The sequence below is a fragment of the Podarcis vaucheri genome, assembly GCF_965113315.1.
Source record: "Podarcis vaucheri genome assembly, chromosome: 13".
Taxonomy (NCBI): Eukaryota; Metazoa; Chordata; class Lepidosauria; order Squamata; family Lacertidae; genus Podarcis; species Podarcis vaucheri.
In genome coordinates this window covers 47421809-47448094 of record NC_138751.1, presented here as the reverse complement: position 1 = coordinate 47448094, position 26286 = coordinate 47421809, and the positions used below count along the sequence as shown (strand labels likewise).

Below are 26286 nucleotides of genomic sequence, written 5' to 3'. Positions count from 1 at the left end.
AAGGGCATGGGGGCAGGTCCAATGGGATTTTTGAAAATGATTTTTCCTTTAACAGCAGATCCTCGTGCTCAGTAGTACCTTCAAAAGATTGCTAAGTGACAGGGGAAGGGGTGCCAGAGGGAGGGAAGATGGCAGGTGTAATCAGGGGCCCAATTCTTTGGATCATGCCCAAGTAGTCTGACAGGCAAGAAACCCTTAGAAAGTTCTGCCAGGTACCTGCCAGGATGTTGTGCAGATTCACAGGATGCATCAAACAGGCTATAGTACCTTTCAAGATCTAAACTGCTTTTTGGAAAGCAGAGGAGGGACATTAGTCTCTCTCTCTTTTTGTTTTCCAGGAATTACTATCACCTTCTCAGTGGTGATACAAAACCAAATCATGTGCCAAGGAAAGCTAGCCTTGGCAATCTGAAAAAATTAAGAAATAAAACAGCATGCGCGTTTGTTTTTGAGACATAAAGTACAGTGGTGCCTCGCAAGACGAAAAGAATCCGTTCTGTGATTCTCTTCGTCTAGCGGTTTTTTCGTCTTGCGAAGCAAGCCCATTGACGGATTAGCGGATTAGCGCTATTAGCGGCTTTTAGCGGCTGATCGGATCAGCTGATAAGCGGCTTAAGCAAGGGGGGGGGAGGAAAAAAAACCTGCAGGAACTCGCAAGACATTTTTGTCTTGCGAAGCAAGCCCATAGGAGATTTGTTTTGCGAAGCACCTTCAAAACGGAAAACTCTTTCGCCTAGCAAGTTTTCTGTCTTGCGAGGCATTCGTCTTGCGGGGCACCACTGTATTTTGTTAGCCACACGATAAGACAAGAAACTATACTACTAGAAAGCTGCTCAGCTTATTTTCCTATCCATGAGTTTCCTATAACTTGTCTGCGTTTGCAGTTTATCTCTGCAAGCCACGTGGGATAGAAACTTGCATTTAATAATAATAATAACCACCACCTAAAAAGCTGAATTACCAAAGCAAAGAGTATGCAGTCCTCTCTATCTACAAGGAACAGGAAGCAAAACTATAGCAGCAAAGATCAAGTTTGGATTTTGACTCAGAACTCTCAAAGCCCCATTCAACACTTCCTCAAAATTGCCGTGCTAGCTCAGGCCAGGGGGCATCTAATATAGCATTCTGTGCTCAACGGTGGCTAGCCACATGTATCTGGGAAGCTCAGTATTTGGTAATCAGAAAAAAACCATCTCTGAGCTTGTGAGTTTCAATAAGCAATCACAATTAACAGTTGTTGGTTCTCTTCATGCAATTATTAAATTGAACTCTGGCAGTCTTGACGGCATACCTACCTATTCATCCACTTTATGTGGCAAATGCAGATGGGAAAGTTCTCCTCTGGGTTCTCAACTCACCTGTTTTCATTACTACATGAGTTGTTTCATAAGAAATCTTATTAGACCAAGTGCTCTCATTTTTCCTGGCAAACATCTGTACTAGTCGCTAGAAATAAAGCAAATATTGGAGTTAGAAATTATTGATTTTATCAACACATTAGATATTGCTGTCTTCTCAATAGAGCCTCTAAGAACTTTTAAGAACGTACACCCTCCTTTTCCGTATCAATGTCCAAGGTAGCTTACAACATTAAAACCACACTAAAACTACAATTAAAACTAAGATTACCTAGACTCTGCGCCATGACTGCTACTTGGGCAACCAGGTTCATGGCCAGATCCAGAAGTACCCTCACACTATAAACCTGACTTTTCAAGGAGAGTGCTACCCAGTTCATGAGAGATTGAGCTGCTCTTCCCAGATCAGAAGTCCTATGGATCAGAGTCGCCTCTCTGTTGTTCGGATTAAGCTTCTATTAGTATCTCTCTCAACCATATTCACATATAAATAAATGATAAATATTTTTTTTTTTATACCCGCCCTTCCCGGTTCAGAAAACTGGGTTCAGGGCGGCTAACAAAAAATGTAAAACACTTTTTTGTAGAAGCATCATAAAATACAGTATAAAAACATGAATAACAATAAAATTCAAAGTTCAAAAAATCAATCTAATAAGCATTAGATAGTCACCAGGGCTAGCTGGCTAAATTAGTCCTACTTGGGCCAGCAAGGAGGCCAGGGGAGAATTAGCTGTGGGGTCTCAGAGCGGGTAATCTTCATAAAAGGGGAGGGGGAGGGAAGAGAAGGGAAATAAAAGATCAGGCTGAATTCAAATTAAAGGCCAGTCGGAATAGCTCTCTCTTACAGGCCCGGCAGAAGGAGGTTAAATCCTGAAGGGCCCTAGTCTCATGGGACAGAGCATTCCACCAGGTCAGAGCCATCACTGAAAAGGCCCTTGCGGAGGATAGTCTGACTTCCTTAGGGCCTGGGACCTCTAAACCAGTGTTTCCCAACCACTGTTCCGCGGCACACTAGTGTGCCGCGAGATGTTGCCTGGTGTGCCGCGGGAAAAATTAAAAAATTCGAAAGATTTTTTTTTTAAAGTCAAATTTTCGATTGGGGCGCCGTCACTAGATGACCCCTGGGGTTCCCTCCCTCCCTCCCGCTCTGCGCCTCCCTCCTCCTCCTCCGGGGAGGCCCTTCCTGGCTCTCGGCCAAGGCTTGGCGGCTGCCACTCACTCACTCGCTCGCCCACCCGTCCCTCCATCCCTGCACCCGGCCTCTCCCCCTCCGTCCCCGGCGCGGGGGCTGCCGGGATCCGTAGTCCCCTCACCCTTGGGCTCTGCGCCCGCGCGGGGTGCGTGAACTACATTTCCCAGCGTGGCCTGGCGGGCCGGGCGTTTTGTTTGAAGCGCTCTTCTCCCGGCCATGGAATGAGCGCAGTGGCGGCGGCCGGGCAGGCAGGGGCTCTTCCGCGCAGACCCCGCGCAGCCTGCCTGCGCCCCCGCGGAGATCGGGCGGCAGGATGGAGCCCGGGGATCCCCGCGGAGGCGGAGCGGCGGAGGCGGAGGCTGCCCCCCAGGTAGGGCTGCGTCGGGTTTTTTTTATTTTTGCAATGCTGCATCCGTGCCGGAGGGGACGCATCGGACCGCGGGGAGACCCCTTGGCGGGCGTGCAAGGCAATGCATGCGTGCAGGCGTTGCATGGAGTGCAGTGCAATGCAATGGCAACGCGGCGCCCTGCATGCATGCATGCAACTTCCACCGGCGCTCCGGACTTGGCAGGTGAGGGGGGTCCCCAGTGGGCGGCAGAGAGAGCCGGGAGGGCGAAGGGGAGCCAGGGGGGAGCAGCACTGCTCCCCGAGCCGAGCCCGGGGGAAACTTTGGCGTCGTTGCGCCGGGTGTTGGAAGCGGAGGCTGGCGGGGGCCCCTCACCTGCAAAACCTGGTCGCCTCTCATATATTTCGTGCATTGCATTCATCGCCCACTTTCTCCTCCAAGGAGCTCCCGGGGGCGCGCGTGGTTCTCCCCGTGTTATCCTCGCAACAACAGCCCTGCGAGGTGGGTCAGGCGAGTGGCCCAAGGGAGCACCCAGGGATTGTTCTGGCCAGGTGGGGTGATTTGAACCCTGCTCTCTGCCTCTTCGTCCTCATTTAGCCCCCACATGTGCATGACTGTGCATGACTGAGGTTTCCCCCCCTCGTCTTGGCTATGGTGTGAGTCTGTGCTGTTAATTAATGGGGTTCTGCCTTCGGAGAAGATGAGCCAGCCCTCAAGGAGGTGATTATGTAATTTGCTAGCAATTCATGTCCCTCCCGGCGTGACGCTGCGCGCTGACGTCACGGGGCTGTAATGGTGGTGTGCCTCGAGATTTTTTTCATGAAACAAGTGTGCCTTTGCCCAAAAAAGGTTGGGAAACACTGCTCTAAACTATGGTCATTCATGGACCTTAAGGTCCTCTGCGGGGCATACCAGGAGAGGCGGTCCTATTACTGACTACAGGCCATTGTTTAGAACAGCATTGGGGAACCTGTGACCCCTCAGGTATGGTTAGACAACAGCTTTCATCATCCCTGACGCTTGACCATGATGGATGGGGCTGTTGGGTGGGGTCCAACAATACCTGGGGAGAGACAGTCTACCCATTCCTGGTATGTAACTACAACAGTCCCCCTGGAATGTGGTGGAATGGGGGAGGGGGGAAATGGAAAGGGAGAGACTACTCAGTACCGTCCATATATTGGTGACATCACTTCCAAAACATATCCAGCAGTTTCATGTCAATGTTAAATAGCATAGGGGACAAGATGGAACCCTAATGTCAGAATGATATGCATCTAGATCAGGCTTCCTCAACCTCAGCCCTCCAGATGTTTTGGGACAACTCCCATGATCCCTAGCTAGCAGGATCAGTGGTCAGGGATGATGGGAATTGTAGCCTCAAAACATCTGGAGGGCCATACTGTCTGGGAAAGCTGAAGTTGAGATTCTACTGTGTACTCAAGAATGCTGCTGAAGAATGGAACATTAGAGACTGGCCAGAAATTATCGAATAAAGTGAGATTAAGCACTTTAAAAAATAAAGGTCTCACTAATGTCTCTTTCAGTAGTTGGTTCTTGGAAATGACACTCTCCCATAAGTTTACCACTCTCATTACCCAGGTAGGCCACTTCTGTTGGACCTAATAAAAAGTATTAAGCTACTCTTTCATAGTAGAAGTAGTGGCAATTCCCTTCCCTAAAACAAGGAAAGAAAACCCAAAAGCCCTGTTTACTACAGCAATTTTAGATTGGAGTCTAAAAGTTTTACATAATTTTTCTGTACTGCCAAAGCTGGCTAAGAAATATTTTGATTATGGCTTCTTTAACTATCAATTTTTTTACAGACCTGCTACAAAATAAGAATGGACTGAGAGTTTGTCAATAGTATTTCTCAAAGCAGGCTGCATGGTCTCTCAGCAACAGATCCTAGATATAAATCCCATGGTTTTGAGTAGTTTCTTAGATGGAAACTGAGAAAGATCAGGATTTGAATTGCAGCCTCTGAGCCTTGCTCTGTAATATGAATCATACTGATTTTACCACTGAAGGAGTGCTTACCAACTCGCCCTGGTTCAGACCCGAGGCCACCAGAGACATATTCTTCTTGCTTGTCACAAATGGCCTCTCTGAATTCCCTTTGCTTGTGCTGCAATGTGTGATTCGTGACAAGGGGCAGACTGGACTTCCTTGTGCACTATGCCTCAATGCGCTTTGTCTTCCTGCAACATGTGTGGCAGCAGGAGGCCCCATTGCTGTCTCTGTGGCCAAAGGGCTGGAAATCTGCTCTTTAGACGTTGAGGACCCTGGAGTCCCTTGCATGTTTCTCACAGGGGTAGAAAAGGCACCTTGGAGGCTTTGTTTACTTTCAGAACTCAAATCTGCTTTGCTTCCTGAAAAAGAAGAAAATATACCCATTAGAAAAGCATTTCCTTCCATATTTGGAATGGATTAAAGATCCATCATTTAGACCAGTCATTATCAGCCTAACATACTTCCAAGGTTCCATGGATGCCAGAAGTACACTTCCTTTCTTATCATACCTAAATTTACTGCAAAGCTTTCAGAATATGAAATATTATCATACAGTATTAGCTGACAGTTTGTATTGTCTAGGTATTTATGAAATTTTAAGAGTATAAGTGCCTGCATTTTATTTTAAGAAACACAAATATACCAAGCATTATAGAGGAGCTGCAAGCAAAGCTTTATTATATGGTCATCAGAAATAGTATGCAGACCTCAACATTATCTTACAGAAACATAAGAAGCTTTAGAGAAAAAGCTCAGAAAATAAACGTTCTTAAATGCAATTTAAGGAACAGCAATATATTCTCTACATTCTATTCCTGGTGGTTTCACCCTTGAGAAGTTAAAATGTTTGTGAACATTCTTGGCAGCTCTGCAGAAGGCTGAGTGGGTGGAAGAGAGCCTGCACATGTCTGTCACTGATGGACATGTTTTTAACCCTATTATATACCTATCATTATCACTGATTTCTTAATTGCCTTATAGACAACCACTCCCAAGGTGATGAACATTGAGAATAAAGAAGAAAGTTAAACACAGAGAAACGAACAAATACATTAACAACAAAAGTGAAACCATACAAAGTAGATACCCCTGGTAAAAACCCATTTATCCAGCCAGCAAAGCCTGTCGGAAAATGCAGATAGTGGGCATCTGCTGGATCCCAACAGGAAATATATTATAAAATATATTACACAGAAACAGGGGCAGCCACACTAAAAGAAAGCCTTGCTCTGGGTTATTGAGGAATAGGCTTCTGAGATCTTTGGAACTTTTACAGAGAAACTCTCCCACAGCTATTTCTGAAGTGTATAAGGGTGAATAAGAGATAGACTTAGTATAGGACAGTGTTTTTCGACCTTTTTTGGGCAAAGGCACACTTGTTTCATGAAAAAAATCACGAGGCACACCACCACAGTGTGCAGAGAGGGAGATGTCAGAGCCCCGCTGCTCTCTATGGGGAATCGGATGAGAGCGGACTGCCTGTCCGCTCTCATCCGATCCCATCCGATCTGATCCCCACCCAGGATGGATGGAAAATAGGGTGGACACAGTCCGGCGCCCGCCTAGTGGGTGAAAATTTGACTTTTAAAAAAATGTATATATCTTTCGAATTTTTCAATTTTTCCCACGGCACACCAGGCAACATCTCGCGGCGCACTAGTGTGCCGCCGAACAGTGGTTGGAAAACACTGGTATAGGATACTCTGTTTTTAGGTGAGTTGGTCTAAATTCTAGATCAATGCCTCAACCCTCCAGGTTTGGGGGGGGGGGATGTTAGTGACACAGTTCTCAGCCAGTAACTTGAAGTGACGTCAGTCTCTAAAGCAGCTTTAGTATTTTGCTGATTTATTCTGAAATATTCATCATAAAATGTAGAACCGTATTAGTTCCTGACTCTGGAGAGTAGCTGCATCTTTAACGGTCTATAAAACACTCACAGTCCTGCATCAGTATATAATACACTACCGACTCAATACTCAAATTATACTTTGAATATTCAATCACGTTGGAAAAAACACAAGGTGTCAAGTGATGCGTTTGGTGGAACTAATGATAAAACAGCAGAAGAAACATGGAAAGAGCAGAACAGGCCTGAGGCAACATTCTCTTCACTACTTTTTTTTTAAAAGCTTCTTATTTATGATGTCTCAAAAGAGCTTTAATATATCTCTTCTCCCCAGAAAGTGATTAGAAAGAGGCAAAAGGTTTTTTTTTTAATAGCCAGGAGAGACGCTGTAATTTGTAATCAAGCCATCAATAAATGTAATCAGGTTGAAGCTTTTATGAGGCGCCCCAAAATACTTTATACTGGCCTGAAAGCCCAAACAAGGGCTCTGTTAATTAAGTTGTCTTCAGTCTGTTTCCGAGCCCAGAGGAAGCTAATTAATCGATTTCACCGACTTAAAACTCAAACGTGCTATTTATAGCTATCTAAGGATTTGGCTTTGATTGGATTTGAAATTGCTGCAAAAACATTCGCCTGCAAACCAGTTCCATCAGGAACAGCATATTATTCTCACACTAGATAAGGTTCTGTTTATGTCTAAACGCAGTGGGCTTCTAAACCCAGAAAGACTGTCCCTAGAATCACTGGGGGATTGGGATGAAAATAAACTAGAAAAGCACAGCAGACTCATGACTGCCATTCTAGAAGTTAATAATCACTTTTGCGATTTATGTTAAAGATACTGGATGGTATTCAGTTCAGTTTTACTCAGAGTTGTTGTTGTTGTTGGGGTTTTTTGGCATCCATCTGTCTCGAGAGAAAATGGAGTATGCCTCCGGGGGTGAAACCAAACCTCTTCATTAGTTTGGCTAAGCCTGGGTGGTGTGTATAAAGGTCCTTTGGCTGGCCAGACAACGTCCCTCCTCTCAGCCTCACTGATGTGGTCCAAAGGAAAGTAGAGCAATACATTTGGCACAGCTTGGATGCAGGGGTTGCTGAAGGAGGCACCAAGTACAAGGTACAAGGCACCAACCGTGTTACGGGTTTTACTCCTTAGCGTTTTCTTCTCCCAAGGATACCCCACAGGACATCAGAGGTTTCGGATCAGAGTTTTCCTTCTCCTAGATGGGCTACCTTCCCAGGCTGAGCCCCTCGCTTCCCTCTATAGCATGTGCAAAAATCACCTTCCTGACCACTGGACCCACTATTGGCTTCGACTGCTCAATCCACCAGAGACTGTCTTTGCATGCAGGGGAAGTACCTAACTTACCCAGGGTTTGAGACCCTCACCTGGTTTAGTCGGCCAGTCGAAGAAGTTTCCTGGAGGGTGGCCACTGTTGTTTGTTGACAGCTTCTAGGAGCCACAGGGGAGAGCTGAGTGCAGGGTGGGGACCAAAGGTGGACAAAGTGCCCCAGGAGGAGCATGATGTGTTCCTCACCAGAGGTACTACCCTCGCCTAACAACCCATACATCCACTGAAATTAATGAATAGGATTAAGTGAGGTCCATTAACTACTCTGAATAAAAGTTGAACACCACCAATTGTGTCAAAGGTTGAAAAGTAAATCCCACAAATTGCTCCTACAAACTCATAGCTGTCCTTCACACTCAAAAGCTGTCCCTTTTTTTAAAAGGGAAAATCCCTTATTCCGAATAGGATTCCTCGCAAGAAAAGGGAAAAGTTGACAGCTGTGCAAACAGCCGTGGGGAGCACAGACCTTGAACTGTCTTCAAGACAGTTCTAGATAGCCTTGCAGATGAATCTACAAAATCTGCCAGCCCACAAAAACTTTCACTAGCATGACTGGTCACACGTAACAAAATCACCTGTTGCATATCAAGAGCATGAATTAGATAAAGGAACAGCTCCTCCAGTTTACAGAAACAGCCATGTCCGGTCAGCTGGAAAATATTCTTATTTGCCATTAAGTGAGAAGGCAAATTAACATTTACAAGCCTGAGTTAGTTGAATGTCTGGGGGTAGGTGGGGAGTTAATTAATCAACTTTCTCCCTTATTGTAGTAATAGGAAAAGCCCACCCTACTCCCAATTTCCTTCATGAATTTGTCCAATCTGCTTTTAAAGCCATCCACGTTGGTGGCCTTTACTGCCATCTGTGTGAGTTTCATAGTTTAACTATATGTTGTGTGAAAAAGTACTTTATTTTAACTATCCTGAATCTTCCCATGTTCCGCTTCACTGAATGTCCACAAGTTCTAGTGTTATGACAGAGGCAGAAAAACTTCCACTTTCTCCATGCTGTACTTAATTTTGTAAAACCCAATCATGTCACCTCTTTCAGGCCTTTTCTCTGAATTAAAAAGTCCCAAATACTGCCACTTTTCTTTATGGGGGGGGTCACTCCATCCGCCTGATCACTTTGCTTGCCCTTTTCTGAACCCTTTCCAACTCTTTAATATCCTTTTTGATGTGAGGCAACCAGAATTGTGCACAATACTCCAAATGCGGTTACACCACAAATTTGTATAACAGCATTACGATGTTGGCATTTTATTTCCAATTCCTTTCGTAATGCTTCCTAGGATGGAGTTTGCTTTTTCCACAGCTGCTGTACACTGGATTGACATCTTCATCAAGCTATCCACTACAACCCCAATGTTAGCTTCTTGTTGTGTGATGCTCTTTCAAAGCAAAGCAATGACAAGTTTTGAATCTTTGTCCTGATTTGAGTCTTCATTGGTTATTATGCGTGTGGGTGGAACCGAAAGAGGCAAAACCTTAAGGAATTTTGAGAAGTCAACTTACAGTGAACTCAGCAATCACTGCTGTCCGCTCCCAATTGTTACAGCCATATAACCAAGTGTGAAGGAGCCATATTTGCAAATAAAAAGGTAAAGGGACCCCTGACCATTAGGTCCAGTCGTGACCGACTCTGGGGTTGCAGCGCTCATCTCGCTTTATTGGCTGAGGGAGCCAGCATACAGCTTCCGGGTCATGTGACCAGCATGACTAAGCCACTTCTGGCGAACCAGAGCAGCGCACGGAAATGCCGTTTACCTTACCGCCAGAGCGGTACCCATTTATCTACTTGCACTTTGATGTGCTTTCGAACTGCTAAGTTGGCAGGAGCAGGGACTGAGCAACGGGAGCTCACCCCGTCGCGAGGATTTGAACTGCCGACCTTCTGATCGGCAAGCCCTAGACTCTGTGGCTTAACCCACAGCGCCACCCACGTCCCATATTTGCAAATAGGGGATTGAAAAATGCAAATAGATCAGACGTGCAAAGATGAGCATACTCTACAGAATCACTGCCACTGAATGCAGATCGCAATACCCTTTGGCAGTCAGCTCATTAAGGTGACAGTTACTCTGAACTTTTAAAAACGTTTCAGCTGCCTTAAAATTCTGGGTCATCTTGCTCATTTGGCATGGGCCTCATTCTTCCACTTGGAAGTAGCTGTTTTACTTTCTACTGCTGGTATTTTATAGACGGCTCCCCCACAGACTTCCCAAGAGAACCTTTGACCTGAAGCCTGGTGGAGATTAGCATTGCTCTGTTTCGCTTGCCCACCCTTCTGCAGAAGGCAATGATGCCTACTAGCCGCAGCCCTTGTTTGCCTCCATAGGGTGTCAAAAGATTAAGCACCTGGGACCCTGCAACAGCAAAAGGTTATGAAGTTAGTCTAAGACCCGGCTGTGTTGTTGATGCAGCAATTAAACTGGCCTTCCTTGCCCAGAGGAACAATTTGAGTGAGTAGCAAATAAAAGCCCTGAATGAATGTGTACACTTTCTTGGAGTAGCATTTCTATTACAAATTTTATCAGTACACCAGGTCACAATTCCAAAAGAAGGGCATCCCCTGCAAAGCCAAGGTAGCTTCTGGGCTTTATCTAGCTAAAGAAAACAAGCTAATGTGATACACTGTCACAACAATATGGGGATGGGAATGCATTTTAAAACCAATGCCATGGCAACAGAGCTCAAACTGATGCATAAACTCCTCTGTAAAAATGCAAAATTAACTCTGTATTGCATCATCAGCAGAAACTATAGCGTGGTGCTTTAACAGGCAGAAGAAACATTTGTTTCTGGAATTAAAGAGCAAGGATAAACAGATCAGAAGAGGGCAAACAACACTGGACTTGCTGAGAAGGTTCCTTCTCATCTTAACTGTGAATGGAGATTACTCCTCTTACTCATTCCAAAGGAAGAACTAAGAAAATCTTGGTGCTGTCCTTTCTGCTAAGACAAGAACCCCCAACCCAGTTTCAGGACATGGTACAGCCAATACATTAACAACCACCATAACTGTAAAAACACTACAGTAGTAGAAAAAAGGGGGTAAGAAAGAGGAGGAAAGGAGAGATAAGGACCCCCAGACTCAAACCAAGCTGAACTGTATGCCTTGGAAGCCAAAGGCATCATCCCTCATCTACACTATGACCAGCAAGGGAACTTGAAGGTGAGCCTGAGTACGACTGGATATCCTTCCATGTACTGATGAGAAGAAATATCCATGGTAAGTTCAGCGCTCCGTTCTCTATTAGTGGAGGAAGATACCTAAACTGGAATGTTCAACTGTTGTACCAACATCCTGGTCTTTCCCCTCACTACTCAGGGTCTAAGGGCAAAGGGTCTGTAGGGACACCATTCTTACAAAAGCCACATCAGCAGAAGCAAGTATGTTGAACTGGTAATGCTTAATAAAATAAGAGGCCGAGGTCCTGGTGGCCCTGCTAAAACTCTTCCAACGGAGCATTTGTGCTGAATGCTGAAGTCGCATCACTATTGTGGAATGAACTGTGACCACTGAGGGGCCATGTGCTGTACATTGTAGGCTAGAGATACAGGGTTTACTCCACGTACCTATGTTAGCTTTGGAAACTTTCCTGCTTGTTGTGGAAAGCTAATGGGTTGGATAGCTAATAGGCTGTTAAACTGTTTGACTACCATAGATTCATGTTTGTTGCGTGTCAGGCTTGTACCACTCCTCTTTGGGGGTTGGGAAGAGGGGATGTTTGAGCCTAGGAAAGGTGGCAGGAAGCAGAACCATGTGACAAATGGAACTGATCGCATTAGAGTCAACCATAGGTCTTGCTGCAAACTTGGAACTGCAAAGGAATGCACCAATGACCAGGCATATCTCCTCCAGCAATGCTCTCTCTCAGAAAGCAACCATGTAGGAAGGCAGCACTGCCGACAAGAGTCAGCCAGGATACTCTCTGGGATCTGAATGTTGCTGGAAGACTGAACTAGGACTAACATTCCCAGGGCAATTTGACTGAGGAAGCCAGGGACAGCCTCCTTTCAAGGCCCAATTTATCGAAGGGATACAAAGAGGAATCTGTGTTGATGCAGAGACTTGGTTCTGACAATACAAAACTTGAAGGTCTGGCAGTGACCAGTGCAAACTGGCCCAGTTCAAAGGGCATGGTTGGATGAGAATAGGAAGAAAGAAGGTAGGATGGGTTCCTGAATCTTGTGAAAACAGAGTTGATTTTTTAACTAAAAGCTGGATATATGGAGGACTGCTTTACCTTGGTGGAAGATGCACAATTCACCTTGCGCTAGAAGAACTCCCAGTTCCAGTACTTCATGCAGAGGTATCTGTCATAAGAATGGCACTAAACCAAATAGTTGCACATTGCTAGAACAATGTGATTAGTTCCCTCTCCTCCCCTATGCTGCCCCAAATCTGCTCTGCATTCCCAGAACAAATTCAGGGGAGGGAGTGCAGGGGAGGGGAGGAGAAGCAGAGATTGTTTTGTTGTGCACTCGGACAACACACTGGTGGTTCAATGTTATCTCCTATTCAAAGTAGCTTGTTAGCAAAGTCAGCTGCTGACAAGAGTAATTAACTTAGGTTCAGCATCTCTTTGTGTCAGTAGCTTATGACTTTTACAATGAAAATCATAATGCAATATGTGAAAATGGAAAATAAGACACAGGTCTATTTCAAGGTGTTTGAAAAGAAGTAGGAAAGCATTCTTAATACCCAGGCAATCTTCCTGAGGAAAAATAGAAGGGACTGCATTGCTCACCCATTGCTGATTTTGTCTGTCCTCCAGTGAAATCACCTTCCTCACCAGGAAGCAGTGATCCTTCACGGACAGCACTCTGGCTTCCCTGTTTGAGAACTGCTTCAAGAATAGCCATCTTCTGCTGGAGTTTCTTTAAGCTGTTTTGCATGGCATTTTTTTGCTGCAAACGAGACAGAACAGAACAGATTTGCCCATGATAAGTTATCTCTTTTCAGTGAACAGAGAGTATCCTTGCATGCCATCTAAGGCAACGTTGTGGTACAATACAGAGGTATAAGCAAGGGCACTGAGTTCGATGGGGAACAGAAGAGAAAAGGACACCCTCAGTACTCAAATTATGCTGACTGAAAGCCCTGGGAGTCTCTCCCAGCCTGACCACAAGCAGTGAAACAACCATACCTGGGTAAGTAGGATACCGATACCCGCTAAAGCAGGCACAGGCAAATTCGGCCCTCCAGATGTTTTGGGGCTACAACTCCCATCATCCCTAGCTAACAGGACCAGTGGTCAGGGATGATGGGAATTGTAGCCCCAAAACATCTGGAGGGCCGAGTTTGCCTATGCCTGCGCTAAAGAGAATGAACATATCATGGTAAGAGCAACATTATTTTCTCCTTCCATGAAGGAGCCCATGTGGTGCCTTCTAGATCAGGGCACTCCAATGTGTTGCCTGAGGATCACATGCGGCCCTCGATGCCTTTTTTGCCCTCAGCAACACTGGATGCCTCCCGGTTAAGCAAGGTGCTGGGCTTTGGGAAGGAGGCATGAGGGCTCAGACAGGGTCCTAGAGTCCTCCCGCCTCCTTCCCAAAGCCCAGTTAGCATTTTCCCAGCTTTGGGAAGGAGGTGGGAGGGCTCTAGGACCCTGTCAGAGCCTCATACTTCCTTCCCAAAGCCCAGCACCTCACTTACCCGGTTTCTGGAAGGCAGCGCAAAGGTACTGGGGGAATGTGTGTATCAAATTTTGGCCTCTTCTCCCCACCCCCATATAGGTTTCGTGTCAAAGTACTCTTGTGGCCCACTTGATATGAAAAGTTTGGCTGTCATTTTCTAGATATTGCTGGACTCCCAACTTCCAGATCATTGCCATCCTAGCAAACAGATAGGATTTGGGAGTCCAACATTTGGAGGGCATCATATTGGCTACCTTGTTCTCAATGTTCTTGTGCTCCTCCCTTTCATGTCCTTCACCAAAGCTGGTTTGATGCCAGCCAAAATAATTCCCTTGTATGTCTGTTTCATTATAATAAAGACCTCCCCTCCACAGTGGACTTTTCCCATTGAACCTGTGGTGGCTGGAGGAGGCACCCTTCTTGTGACTCAAACCACATTCTAGCTGCTTCCCAAAGATCCACAAATGGCAGCATGGAGCACAGCCAGTTTTATGATGTTCTGACTTTCTTTTGCACCATTATAATTCAGAAAGCATGGTGGGGGGGGGGGGAGAAGAGAACCTTCAGAAGCTTAAGGTAAAAAACAGAATAGGAATAGAGCTTTAATGAAGACTTGTTGTACCAGAGCAGGAAGTTTTAGGACTAGGAGGAGTTCCTTCTACTTGAGAAGAGCAGGCAAACTTAATGAGAACGAAAACCTTGACTAGAGTTAGCAGGAGCAGTAAGCCACACAAGGATACCCTCCTCAGCTGAAGGAGAAAGGTTTGCAGCACTGGGAAATTTCTCTTTTGTACATAAGTCAGCTTGCTGAATGCATGCAGAAGTATACATTACAACTGCAGCAGCTGCATGGGAGCTGGTAGCAGAAATCTTATCGAAATATTTCTGTAAAAGAACTTTATTGCAGGCTTTTTGCTAGCAACACCCCCTGCCCCCCCCCAGCAGTAGCAACTATCACTGACGTCATTCTTCCCTTCTGCAGGAGTAGGAGTGGGACAAAGCTTAATGCCCAGTGAAGGAGAGGAAGGAGATTCATCCCCCTCTTCTGCCCACCACATGAGAGAAGGAAGCCAGCAGGGTTCCCAAGCACCTGCTGCTGAGCAAAGTGCCACAAGGAAGTTCTTTCTGGTGCCTCCCACAGCAGCACTAGGGATTTTGAAAGGTGAGCTGCCCTTGAAGATGATCCAGAGGCTGCTGCCAATGCAGAATGTGGTTGCTAAGCACAGCACTGGCTGCAAGTGAGCTACAAGGCCCAATTCAATGTGTTAGTAGTAGCTTATGAAGCCCGAAATGGCTTGGGGCCCAAGTACCCCAAAGAGCACCTCCCCCCATATAAACCAACTCAGGCCCTACAATCAGCAGATAAGGCCTTGTTGGTGGTGCCGCTACTAGAAACTGACCTATGACAGGGCCTTTTCAGTAGCAATTCCCCATTTGTGGAATGCCTACCCTGGTGAGGAGCACCCACCTCCAACATTATTAACTTTGAAAACATTCCTATCCACCATGTATTTGGTGGCTGGAAAAATACTATTCCTGGCAACCCAAAGATCATTGGAAGAAATAATGTTACTAATGGTAAAGTAAAATGCTTTAAACTGTTTTAGAATGCTTTTTTTTTAAAAAAAAAAAAGTGGATGTGCTTGCCACCTATGGCTCCACTGGGAGGAAGAATGAGTTATGAAACAAACAATAACTAACATGGATTGATTCTAGCTCGTTAATCCATGCTGGTCCAAGCAGCTCTCAAAGGCCTCCAGTGACAAAGGTTCAACCATCTTCCCAGTAGGACATGTGGTTCCTGTGTACCACTAACTTTCCAAAACTTCTCTCCTCCCAAGATCTTATCCTCCATTGCTGCAGCTTGTCTGCATTAGTCCTTCACAGCCATGCCTGAAACTGTGCCATTTCATACCTGTGTGGTGAGAATCTCACTCTGGGAAGATAGGCCTGATGAATCCCCCAAGCAGCTAGCTTCACTGTCATAGTCCAAGGTCTCTTCACCTTCAAAAGACAAGAACCCTGTTTCTCATACAAAATATTGGAGAGCATACAGAGATAATTCCCAGGCAAGGCTTCTTATTTATTGATACAAAGATGTGCCCAACATACCACCCCCAGAAAGGAAGAGGGGAGCTTTGGCTGAAAGAACAAGAAGGAACGGAGGTTAGGAAAGCTTCCTACAAAATCACAGCCTGGGCTCAAAGTATGAAGTTAAGATACAGTGACAGGGCTGGAGAAAAATTTCAAATTCCTAGGTGCCAGGGACAAATGTTTATGCACTCGGGATTATTCAATGTTAGACACTGAGAACACTGAATATATATATGAACAGTACATGGAGGTTAACCCTTACCTCAGCAGCTTCAACCACCACTGAAAATTGCTCGCCACTTCCTCGATGCAACAATTAAGCTTTTAAAAAATATTCTATTGGCACCAATGGAAGATTTTTTTAAAAAACAATGTAATACAGGAGAGCAGGATGATAAGTACAGGCTGAATAGACGAGTATCACCTGCAGGTCAGAGGTTCCCCATCTTACCCATCCCTGTTGTAAAAGGTCTAAGGGCCAATTTATACTTTATTCAGCACTATAGGCACACTGGTGACTGCTGTAGTGAATATTAAAAATGTCTGGTATGTGCATCTCCTCTCTGTATTCAGAAAACCCAGGAGAGGGGCAATAGTGTAATGTAAACACACTTACAGGGGGAGAAAACAAGAACCTCCATTTCACTTAGCATTTAAAATGCAGTATGAAGACTTCCAAGTGAAACAGGATTCTTCCTTAAACTGGATATACCAAAAGAGTTACCATCGCCTCCTTAGCTGTTTCTATATATGGGCCTATGGCTTGCAGACACAAGCTAACTCATAAAACAGTACTAATAAGAGGGGAAAAGGGTGAGGATTCAACATGAAGGTAGGAGATTTAAAATAGCATAAATAAAAAAAGCATATATTCATACCTAAATTGAATTCTGAATCCACTTGTTCTTGCTGTTCATCTTTCTGTTGTCCAGCATCTTTTGAGACTTCATCCCTGGGCTGAGTGGCTTTTTTATTCTCTCTAAGACTTTCCAGATTTTCTCTAGAAGTGGGAGCTGGAGTTAAGTGTCTTGAGTCATGAGGCCTGCTGCGGAAATCCTCAGCTGTGTGTGACTGGGAAGAAAAGAGCTTCATAGAGCACTCTGAATCCTGACTTGGACAGACATGCTCATCCTTGGTTTCTACACAACATTTGTTGCTGCTCTTCAGTGCTGGCATCCCTCCCGATGTCTTCTTCTTTTTCAGTGGGTCTAGCGGTGTGCTTGCCGATTTACCAAATATCAGTGCCTGAAAACTTGGCAACTCTTCATCTTCGCTAGAATCTTCCTCCGAGGATGGCAGCTTCCGTGCCCATCTCTGCTGCGTGCGAACGAGGCCTTTATTGCTCAGCCTGGAACTTCTTCTGTTGCCACTACCCAGGTCTCCCTTAAGTGGGGTTTGCTCGTCTCTGCCAGGAGACATGGCCAAGCTATCACTCCTCTCTTTTTCCCCAAGGTTAGGTGAGCCCTCTATGCTTCTGATGACAGGGCCTAGCAAGCCCTCTGGTGTCTCCGAAGACACCTCAAAGCCATGGTACTCCTCCTCGGCGCACTGCTCCAAATTATTACTGTGAACCAAGTGCTTAGGAGTGCCTGTACTGCAATTATTGGTTGCTTCTTCTGTGTCACTATGCAGTTGCTTTTGTTCCATGGGGCTATTCTTTTCACCATGGATGCCACTGAATTCAGAATGTGGTAGCTGACAAATTACAGGACATGGCTGCATGCATTCTGGCTGAGAGTTTAATGCCAGCCCTTTGTCTTTAGTGCTTTCAGATTCTGCATCTTCAGAGTTGTCTATACTAGAACGTGTCTCACTAATGACGCTTGAACTGGCGCTGTGGATGATGACATTTCTCCAGACATTTGGGCTTCCACTGCTGCCGCTGTTATTTGAGTTTGCACCTTCTCCCCTAATTTTAGGGGACATACTCTTTTTAGTTACTGGATTTTGACTTTGCGGGGGACTGTCAGGATTCTTGGTGGCTAATTGATCTGGTGTGGATGGATGATCTGGGAACGCAGTTTGTGAGGCAAGCTGGGGATGCTCAGTTCTCCTCTCGTGATCAAGGAAACCAGAAGCACAAGACGCCAGTCTTTGGACAGAGCTGTTCACCTCACAGGCAACAGCATCTCTTCTCTCCTCACAAAATTTATCGATGCAAGTTGATTTCTTCAAACAGTCAACCTTGCCATCTTCCCCCAAGCCAATGCGTCTCTCTTTTTGAATTTCTGCAGCAGATTCCTTTACTGGATGCAACAAGAATGACTGGCGTTTGCAGCCATTGAATATCTTCTGCATGAAGTTTGTATCCAGTTCACTGTCCTCAGTTTCTGAGTTCAGCTCCAAAGTTCCTGCAGCTTCATCATTTGTTTCAGGGGGTTTACCGCTTCTCATCATATCCCCTGTGCAAAACTCACCGCCCTCTAGTTTCTGGGTACATAACACATTCTTCTCCGTCTGGTGTGCTACTGTGAGCTGTTTGTCCTCAGAAGTGGTTTGCTCCACCTCCGGAGAAGCAAAATGCAGAAGTGAGCAGCTGTCCTGGGAACTTGCACTGGGAACAATGCAACAAGGACTGCTGCCCTCTGTGGTTTGTTCAACACCTACCTGAGGAGAAGCTGGAGGGCTAGCACAAGCTTTACTTGCATCCCCTTCCACGTCCATCAGGCTGGTATCTGACAAAGACACGCCCTTTTGGAGTCTGCCCTGCAACACACTGGGGTAATTTTCTGCTATGGAAGGCGTTGGCGTGTTTTCTTCATAAGACCACCTACGCTTCTTTGTTTCTCTCTTATCCAACTGTTTCCTTCCTCGCTTTACTGGCTCACTTCTCCTCCAGGCGTCTTCTGTCGAGAACTGAAGCCTCCTGCTCCGTCTGACTTGCACCTGGCTTGTGCCAACTTCCCTTAACTGATCATCAGTCTGTATCTTTGCCTTCTCAGGGGCCCTGGAGCTTCTGTCCATCATTAACTGCAATTCGCCAACAGGCTTGATTAATTGTCTACGTATCTTGCTCATAGTGATACTTTTCTTCTTTAGAGGGTTACAGTTTGATTCTGGCGATTTCAGGCATATACTCTGAGATGGTTCATTTAAATCAGTTTCCAAAGCAGACAGCCCTTCCTTGACAGGAAATTCAGTCGGCAGCTCAACTTCCTTTTGATCTGCCACAGGGCTATCATCTACAAGAGCAGGGGCTTGGCCACCTTCTTCCAAAGCAGTATCTTCATCTCCACCAGGCCTCCTACTATTTACTTCCACATCTTGCCTTCTAATGAAGTCATCTGGTTGCAATTCTGATGTAGCCTTCCTCTTTCGCGATAATCTTTTTACAGGTGCATAACAGGATTCTGTATTCATAGCAATGCCTTCCTTTGCTTGGATACAAACTGTGTCCCTCTTATTCCAAAGAGGGGTTGATTTGCGTTTCCTCTTGTACGTTCTCCCAAATAGTTTATCCTCAGCTTTAGAGGCAACTGGCTTGGGCAAAGACCTGTCACCTACACATTCCACTGTGAAGACTTTCTGGTATCCAATCTGTTCAGTCTTCTGGGAGACCAGAGAGTCTCCATCTGACAAGTCTGGATCTTGATCCACCTCCTGCGTGTGAGTATCTTGCAGGGATATTGGAGAAAGATCCTCCTTGCTTTTAGACAGCCATGCTTTGACTTTCTGGATGCTCCGCATCAGTTTCTTCCCAGAGACTTGACTCAGAGGACGTTCAGGGGAAGTTTGTGACTGCAGTAGCTGTTCCTCATTTTCACACAGGACATTTCCTGCATCGTGACCAGCCTGTTTATCTACAGTGGGCTTTGTGGCTTCACCAGCCAATTGTGCCATATTGAGTAAAGAGCAAGAACCACCCTCTGGCATGGAATTGGAGTTCCTGTCATGTTTACGCAAGCAGGGATCTGGAGAAGACAAACCCTGACTCTTTTCCACAGCAGCATTCTTTTTAGGAATTTCTAACTTTCCAATGTTGGCTCCTTCTGTGTTTCCAAGTTCTTCCAAATAATCACATACACCTGAAAATAGAAAAGTTTAGAAATGGGATTGGCTTGCCTCTTACACCAGCTACCTTTCTTAACTGCTGCCTTTCCCTACCACCAATTAAGCTAGTCCAAGCTCTGCCACCAGTCTCTTAGGAACCGAGTTCCTGGTTGAACTACCCTAACCCTTCCCAGAAGGGAGGCTATTTCTTTGAGAAGTGAGTTGTGGTCAGGCGCTGGGACTCCCTATGAGAATGCAGCAAGTTGTAAAAATCAGGCCCAAGAAAAGCGTGCTAGCTGAACTTCACAAGACTCAAGTAAAACCCCCCAGAGTGGTGAACTGAGCCCGCTTGATGCCCAGGCATTTGGATTCTTATTTCAGGTGCCATCGAGAGAAAATCCTCATACCTAGGATATTTAATGGTGTCTCATCTTCAGCACTCAGCTCAGAAAACTCCATGTGAAAAGGGCTTGGGCTTTCATTCTTGGCACAACCTTCATCAACTCGAGCTGGATAATTACGTCTTAAACTCACACTGTGAAGAAGAAGAATGAAACAAGAATGCCCAGGTGACCAAATGATGAACTGCAAACAACCTCTTAAAACCAGGTTCCTGCCATTAGGGTTTACAACCAAAGTACAGGGGTTCAGGGAAATAAGGAAAGAACGAACCCTTCATTGCGCTCACATTATTATCCAAAGTCCTAAATTTAGGCCTCAGATATCTGAAAGACCACTTCCTTCCCTGCAAACCCTTGCTAAGATCATCAGAGGAAGCCCTGTTGGTAGGTCTTAACGCCCCCAAGGGTTTTTTTGGGGGGCAGAAAAGGACTTTCTCTGTGAGAGTCCCCAAGTTATTGAATGCCCTCCCCACAAATATGAATCTGGCACCTTCTTTATGTAGCTTTCATTGCATGCTGAAGATGCATCTCTTTATCCTAGCCGACACTCAAGATATATATGGTTTACGACCTGTCCTTTTCTTTTGATTGTATTTGTTTTAAACTATAAAGTTGTGTCTTAAATTGCTGTACAATTATCCTAGGACCTTGTGAAGGGCAAGTAAAAAATTCAATAAATAAATTTTAATCACAATGCCTCTATACTGTGTCCATACACACACATCCGCCCCATTCTTCCAATTTGTTTCAGGAAATCCAGAAGTGAGAAAATATGTACAACAGAAGGTGGGAATGACATATGGCATATCCCAAGCAACAACAGCTGTTCCACTGGATACCAGGACTTCTGTAACCAATTAAGAGCTGGCAAGAGTTGCTCTCCTTGGCCCATCCCTTTTAAATTTCCAATAATAGAGCTGTTGGATGAACCAGGCACCATGCAGTTGACCCGTCTTCCATGACATTATGGTCATCTAAAGAAGTCTTGAGGCAGATGCCAACTAAGCACAGGAACAAAGAAGTGGGAAAAGGAACTCTACTAGTTCCAAGCTCTGGCATATCTCTCCTGTTGCATCCGAGAAGACCAGCTGACTCACAAGACAACTTGCCTGAAGCCCAGTGAGTGGCCCAGGCTGTAGTTCCTTCACCCTCTCAATTCAGATGTGTGTCATAAATGCTGCAGGCTAAGCTATAAATTAACAGCTACCACCAGAATCCATTGCTACTTTTAACATGCTACTGGGAGAAGTAGTGAGAAATGTATCTCCTTTTTTCTTACTCTCTTTCTAAACTGTGGTCAGTGGGCTATTTTATTATTATTATTATTTTGAGGAGAGGTATGACAGCTCTATTGTGCTGTAGTAAATTGTATGTGCCTGGCAAAGGCTGGTGCTTCTCTTTTAGCTTTGTTGGTTTTAGGGTGAATTTGGTTGCTTTTATGATACGCCACAATTTTTTGATATATTGGCTGCTTGCGTGGGGAGTTTATTTGTGACCAAAGCAGAGGTGGATAAGCTATGGGAGCCAGTGTGGTGTAGTGGTTAAGAGCGGTAGTCATGTAATCTGGGTAACCGGGTTCGCGTCTCCGCTCCTCCACATGCAGTTGCTGGGTGACCTTCTCTGAAGTCTCTCAGCCCCACTCACCTCACAGAGTGTTTGCTGTGGGGGAGGAAGGGAAAGGAGATTGTTAGCCGCTTTGAGACTCCTGAAGGGGAGTGAAAGGCGGGATATCAAATCCAAACTCTTCTTCTTCTTCTTCTTCTTCCTAGGTTATTGGGCTACTCCTCCCATCAGCCTCAATCAGCATGACCAATAGTCAGCCACAGGTTAACCACACCCGGTCTAAAGTGTGCATTATCCTTTGACATCACTGACTGTTAAAAGAATTTTTTGTAGCGTAGGAATATATTGATCTGATGTTTATGAATTTTGTATAGCTATGCAACTACCCCAACTGAGTGTCTGAGTGTCAAAGAAAAGATGTTAAAGATTCATGCACAGCACCAACAACAGTGGCAAAAAAAAAAATCCACTAAAACACTTCAGCAGGGAGAGACAGCAGCAAAGGTCTCACTGACTAGAGCTGCAACTGCAAAGTCTGACCTTGCTACAATTGAGACAAGCTACTGTAGAATAACTTGTGCTTTGCAGAACTGGATTTGTGTGACTCTGATCTTTATTCACAAGCCATGGGAGCAACAGAGTCAAATTCTAATCCTCAACGGGAACAAGATAGCCATAAGATGCACATGCAGTCCTGTTATCCTTCACAAATTGACCCTGTTAGAGCAAATCAGCATGACACATTCAGTCCTCACAATGCCACTCTAAATTTCCCGAGGCACCTGCCTATTTTCAGCGATCAATCCTTCACCCTCTGATCTGAAGTTTCTCTGATCGCCACTTGCTCCATTGCCTCCTTTTTCAGTTCTCTGCCTGTTCCACCTACCGTATTTTTCGCCCTATAGGACGCACTTTTCCCCCTCTGAAAATGAAGGGGAAATGTGTGTGCGTCCTATGGGGCGAATGCAGGCTTTTGCTGAAGCCTGGAGAGCGAGAGGCGCAGTGCGCACCGACCCCTCTCGCTCTCCAGGCTTCAGGAAGCTATCCGCAAGCCTTGGGAGCCCGGCGGGAGTTCCTGCCAGGCTCGCAAGGCTTGTAGGCAGCAGCCTGCAGCCCGAAGCACGGGGCGCACTCAGGGCGCGCCCCGTGCTTCGCGCAGATGTCCACAAGCCTTGCGAGTCCGGCGGGAGTTCCCACCGGGCTCGCAAGGCTTGCGGGCAACAGCCTATTCTGGGGGCTGGGGTCGGGGGAAGCTCGGGCTTCCCCCGCCCCCAGCCCCGCAAGCAAGCTCCGGGAGCGATGGTGAGGGTGCGTAACCTCGCCTTCGCTCCTGGACCCCCAGCCCCGAGGCTAAAAACGAAGCCAGGACAGCAAGCGGGATCCATCCCGCTCGCTGTCATGGCTTCTTTGCTCTTTGGGGCTCGGGGGGGGTAATTTTTTTTCTTTATCCCCCCCCCAGTAAGTGCACCCTATGGGCCAGTGCGCCCTACAGGGTGAAAAATAAGGTACATCTTTTCCTTGCCTCCGTCTCCTCCACCCAATCTTCCTTCAGGTCAGATGCGCCAACTCTATGGGGCTGAGGCTTCTACAGACCCCCCCATGTGTGCTGGGATGGGGCTCAGCCCCCATAATCTTGAGGGGGCGAAGGAGGCCTGGCGGGAAGTCACTGCGCGGCATCTCCCAAAGTTGTACCGCCTGGCAGGCGACTGTCGCAACGGGAGGAGGTCTGGTTGGCCTCTCCCAATGTGACAGTTGCCACACATGTGACAGGTACAACTCAGCACCTGTGCTTCAGGTGCTAGTTTCTGAACTCAGTGCCCCTTTTTTCATCATTTTGCCACTGGACCCTTTCTCTAATGCAGAAGTAATTCCCACACAAGCAAATAACAGGAGGCAGTGAGATAGTATTTTGATTTTTTTTAGCCTATAAAGCTGTGCTTCTCAAACTTGGATCCCCAGCTGTTGTTGGACTACAACTCCCACCATCCCTCACCACTGGTCCTGCTAGCTAGAAATGATGGGAGTTGTAGTCCAACAACAGCTGGGGATCCAAGTTTGAGAAACAGTGCATAACAGATAAACTCTTGGAAGGTGAGCAAGTAGCTCTCTCTCAACCTACCACCCCGAAACCAAGGGTTGGATCCAGAATAAGTCAACTGTACTAAGGTTCCATAGATTCAATGGGAACCAATCACAGCGAGAGAAGAGTCCCTGTGAAAAGGCCACAATCACTACATTTCTTGTTAAGTACAAGGAACGATGGCAGAGATAGCATATGCAGTGCATTCCAATGTTCTGAACTATAACTCCCACGATCCAGGACCACTGACCGTGCTTATTGGGCTGATGGGAGTTGCAGTCTAAAATTTATGGAGGGCACCATGTTGAGTACCTCTGTTTTATGGGATAGCCATTCATTTCTATTCAGTATCTGAGGGGGAAAGGAAAGAGATAAACTTCCTCTATAGCAATAGCTCCATGAAAAGCATCAACGAAAAACTTCTGTAAAGGTCTATCTGTTTATCCAGGCAGGGGGAGATTTAATTAAAGTTAGTTGCAACTCGATACACCTCAGGTCAATCGAGTTCCAGTGCCTCCTCAGAGCCCCTTCCAGCCCAAATTCAGTGTTCAACTGCTTGCAGGAGCCTTCTGCTTCATTGAGTTGCATGCAAACATGTTGCAATTTTAAATATTTATAATTCAATTTAAAAACACATTTTTACATAAAAGCAGGGCATTTACACACGTAGCAAAAAGGCATACTATGCAAATTAGGCTTCCCAGATTTGTAGATCTGGACAAGGCAACCCTATTATGCCTCAGATTAAAGCAAGGAAGACCTACAAAAGTTTAAATTGCACTAAACCGTAGAAGTAGTAAGAAAATCATTTTACATTCAGGGAAGAACAGTCGCAAGTGTGGAGCTCTTTTAAGGTAGCCTTTAAATGGTTTCTCCCTCCTGCACTATTGTGAGTAGAGCTTATGGTTCAAAGAAGGTGGCCTGAAATATAATGTATTTGGTGCTTTTCCTTTGAATTCTGCATTCTCCTTCCCACAACTCCTGGAAAGAGCTGAGCAAGGAACAAACAACTGATGGGCAGCAGGGTCTTGCACTGGCCCTATTTTCCTTTGTTAGCAACCCCAGATGTGTGTCCAGTGGTGGTCTTTGCTTTGCACCGTGAAACTTAAAATTATAAAGTGAATTTATTATGGCATGAGTTTTCATATGTAAGACTGATTTACCAGATGCATGGTTAAACAGCACAGTTTCATCCTCAAAAGGCTCTAAACTGGATGGAAAACTAAATATATAAAATGATACATAATTCATATTGAGAACAGATGTTTGCTTTCCTTGGCCCAGAATACTGTGTGGGGTGGGGGGGGGTCATTCATATAGTACACAAAATCCTATTTATGTTCTACCATGAGTTTGACCAAAAGAGTTTGACCAAAAGAGCCCTATTGAGGATTAAAAAAATCTCAAAGACAAATAGACCAAATTCACTTGCAAGAAACCATAGTTTGTTACAAGCACAGGAAGCAGGATGACACACTTGTGTGTAAGAGAAGACTTAATGCTTCTGTTCCTGTTTAAGTACAAACCATTGTTTGTTGCTTGCTCTGAATGAAAAACGGTGGTTTGTTCAAACCAAAATTTGTTAGCAAGGCAAGTTATCACACAAATAACACCGTGCCTTGTTGACAAACTGTCTTGAACAATTCAGCATTTGTTTAAGTTGAGCCAAAGCAGTAACTATGCTTTGTTCCTAACAAGAAATGGAAGCTTTAAATCTCCTCCCCTCATATGAGGCCAAGGTTCACTGATATAAAAACAAACTATTTTTTAACATGTCTAAACTGGGTCAAACAGAAACACCCCAGGAGCTGCTCCACTGCACTGGGGATTCAGAAGACAGTTTAAAATCTTGCACTGAACAAGTAGTTGTGATTAAGCAAGTACATGTTATCTATCTATTTTTATTTTATTTTTTGCCATTTATAATTAACTTAGTGCCATCTTCTGAGCCCTAGATATAAGTGCAGATTAGAACAATAAATTTATTAATGATCTGCTTCACAGGTTCTGGGTCTTCAAAATAAAGTAGAAGTCAATAGCCAGTTGTCCTTGGGCTGAACCAAGCTTTCTGAAAAATACCACCCTGCACCCTGTCACCTTTCCTTCCATTCACATATCGATAAAGAGCCCAGAGAATAGGAGGTGGAGAAACAGTAAACATTCCACACAGAAAATGTAAGCACTCAGCAGAGAGAAGACCCAAGAAACAGCCATTGCAGAACACTTATCTTCATAGGATGCTACAGAGTAACAAGGCATGAGAGTTGTTTTTTCCTCTTACCTGTACTGCACAGCTGCAATTCACAGATCCAGAGGGCCATTAGCACTAGTAAGTATTAAAGGAACATCTGCAAAGCATGGTAGTGTACCACCCCCAAGATGCAGCGGGGGGGGGGGATGAA

The 26286-nt window shown here is 45.4% G+C and overlaps 1 protein-coding gene across 1 annotated transcript in view; it reads right to left on the bottom strand.

The window, feature by feature from the left end:
- Positions 1 to 26286, bottom strand: part of BRCA1 (BRCA1 DNA repair associated) — a 55090-nt gene that overhangs the window by 12572 nt on the left and 16232 nt on the right. The window contains exons 9-14 of the mRNA XM_082194672.1: positions 20248 to 20375; positions 16729 to 19875; positions 15672 to 15760; positions 12865 to 13024; positions 4941 to 5272; positions 1359 to 1446 (exon numbers count right to left, since the gene is read on the bottom strand). Coding sequence (XP_082050798.1) covers positions 1359 to 1446; positions 4941 to 5272; positions 12865 to 13024; positions 15672 to 15760; positions 16729 to 19875; positions 20248 to 20375 — 3944 coding nt within the window. The remainder of the gene's footprint in view (positions 1 to 1358; positions 1447 to 4940; positions 5273 to 12864; positions 13025 to 15671; positions 15761 to 16728; positions 19876 to 20247; positions 20376 to 26286) is intronic.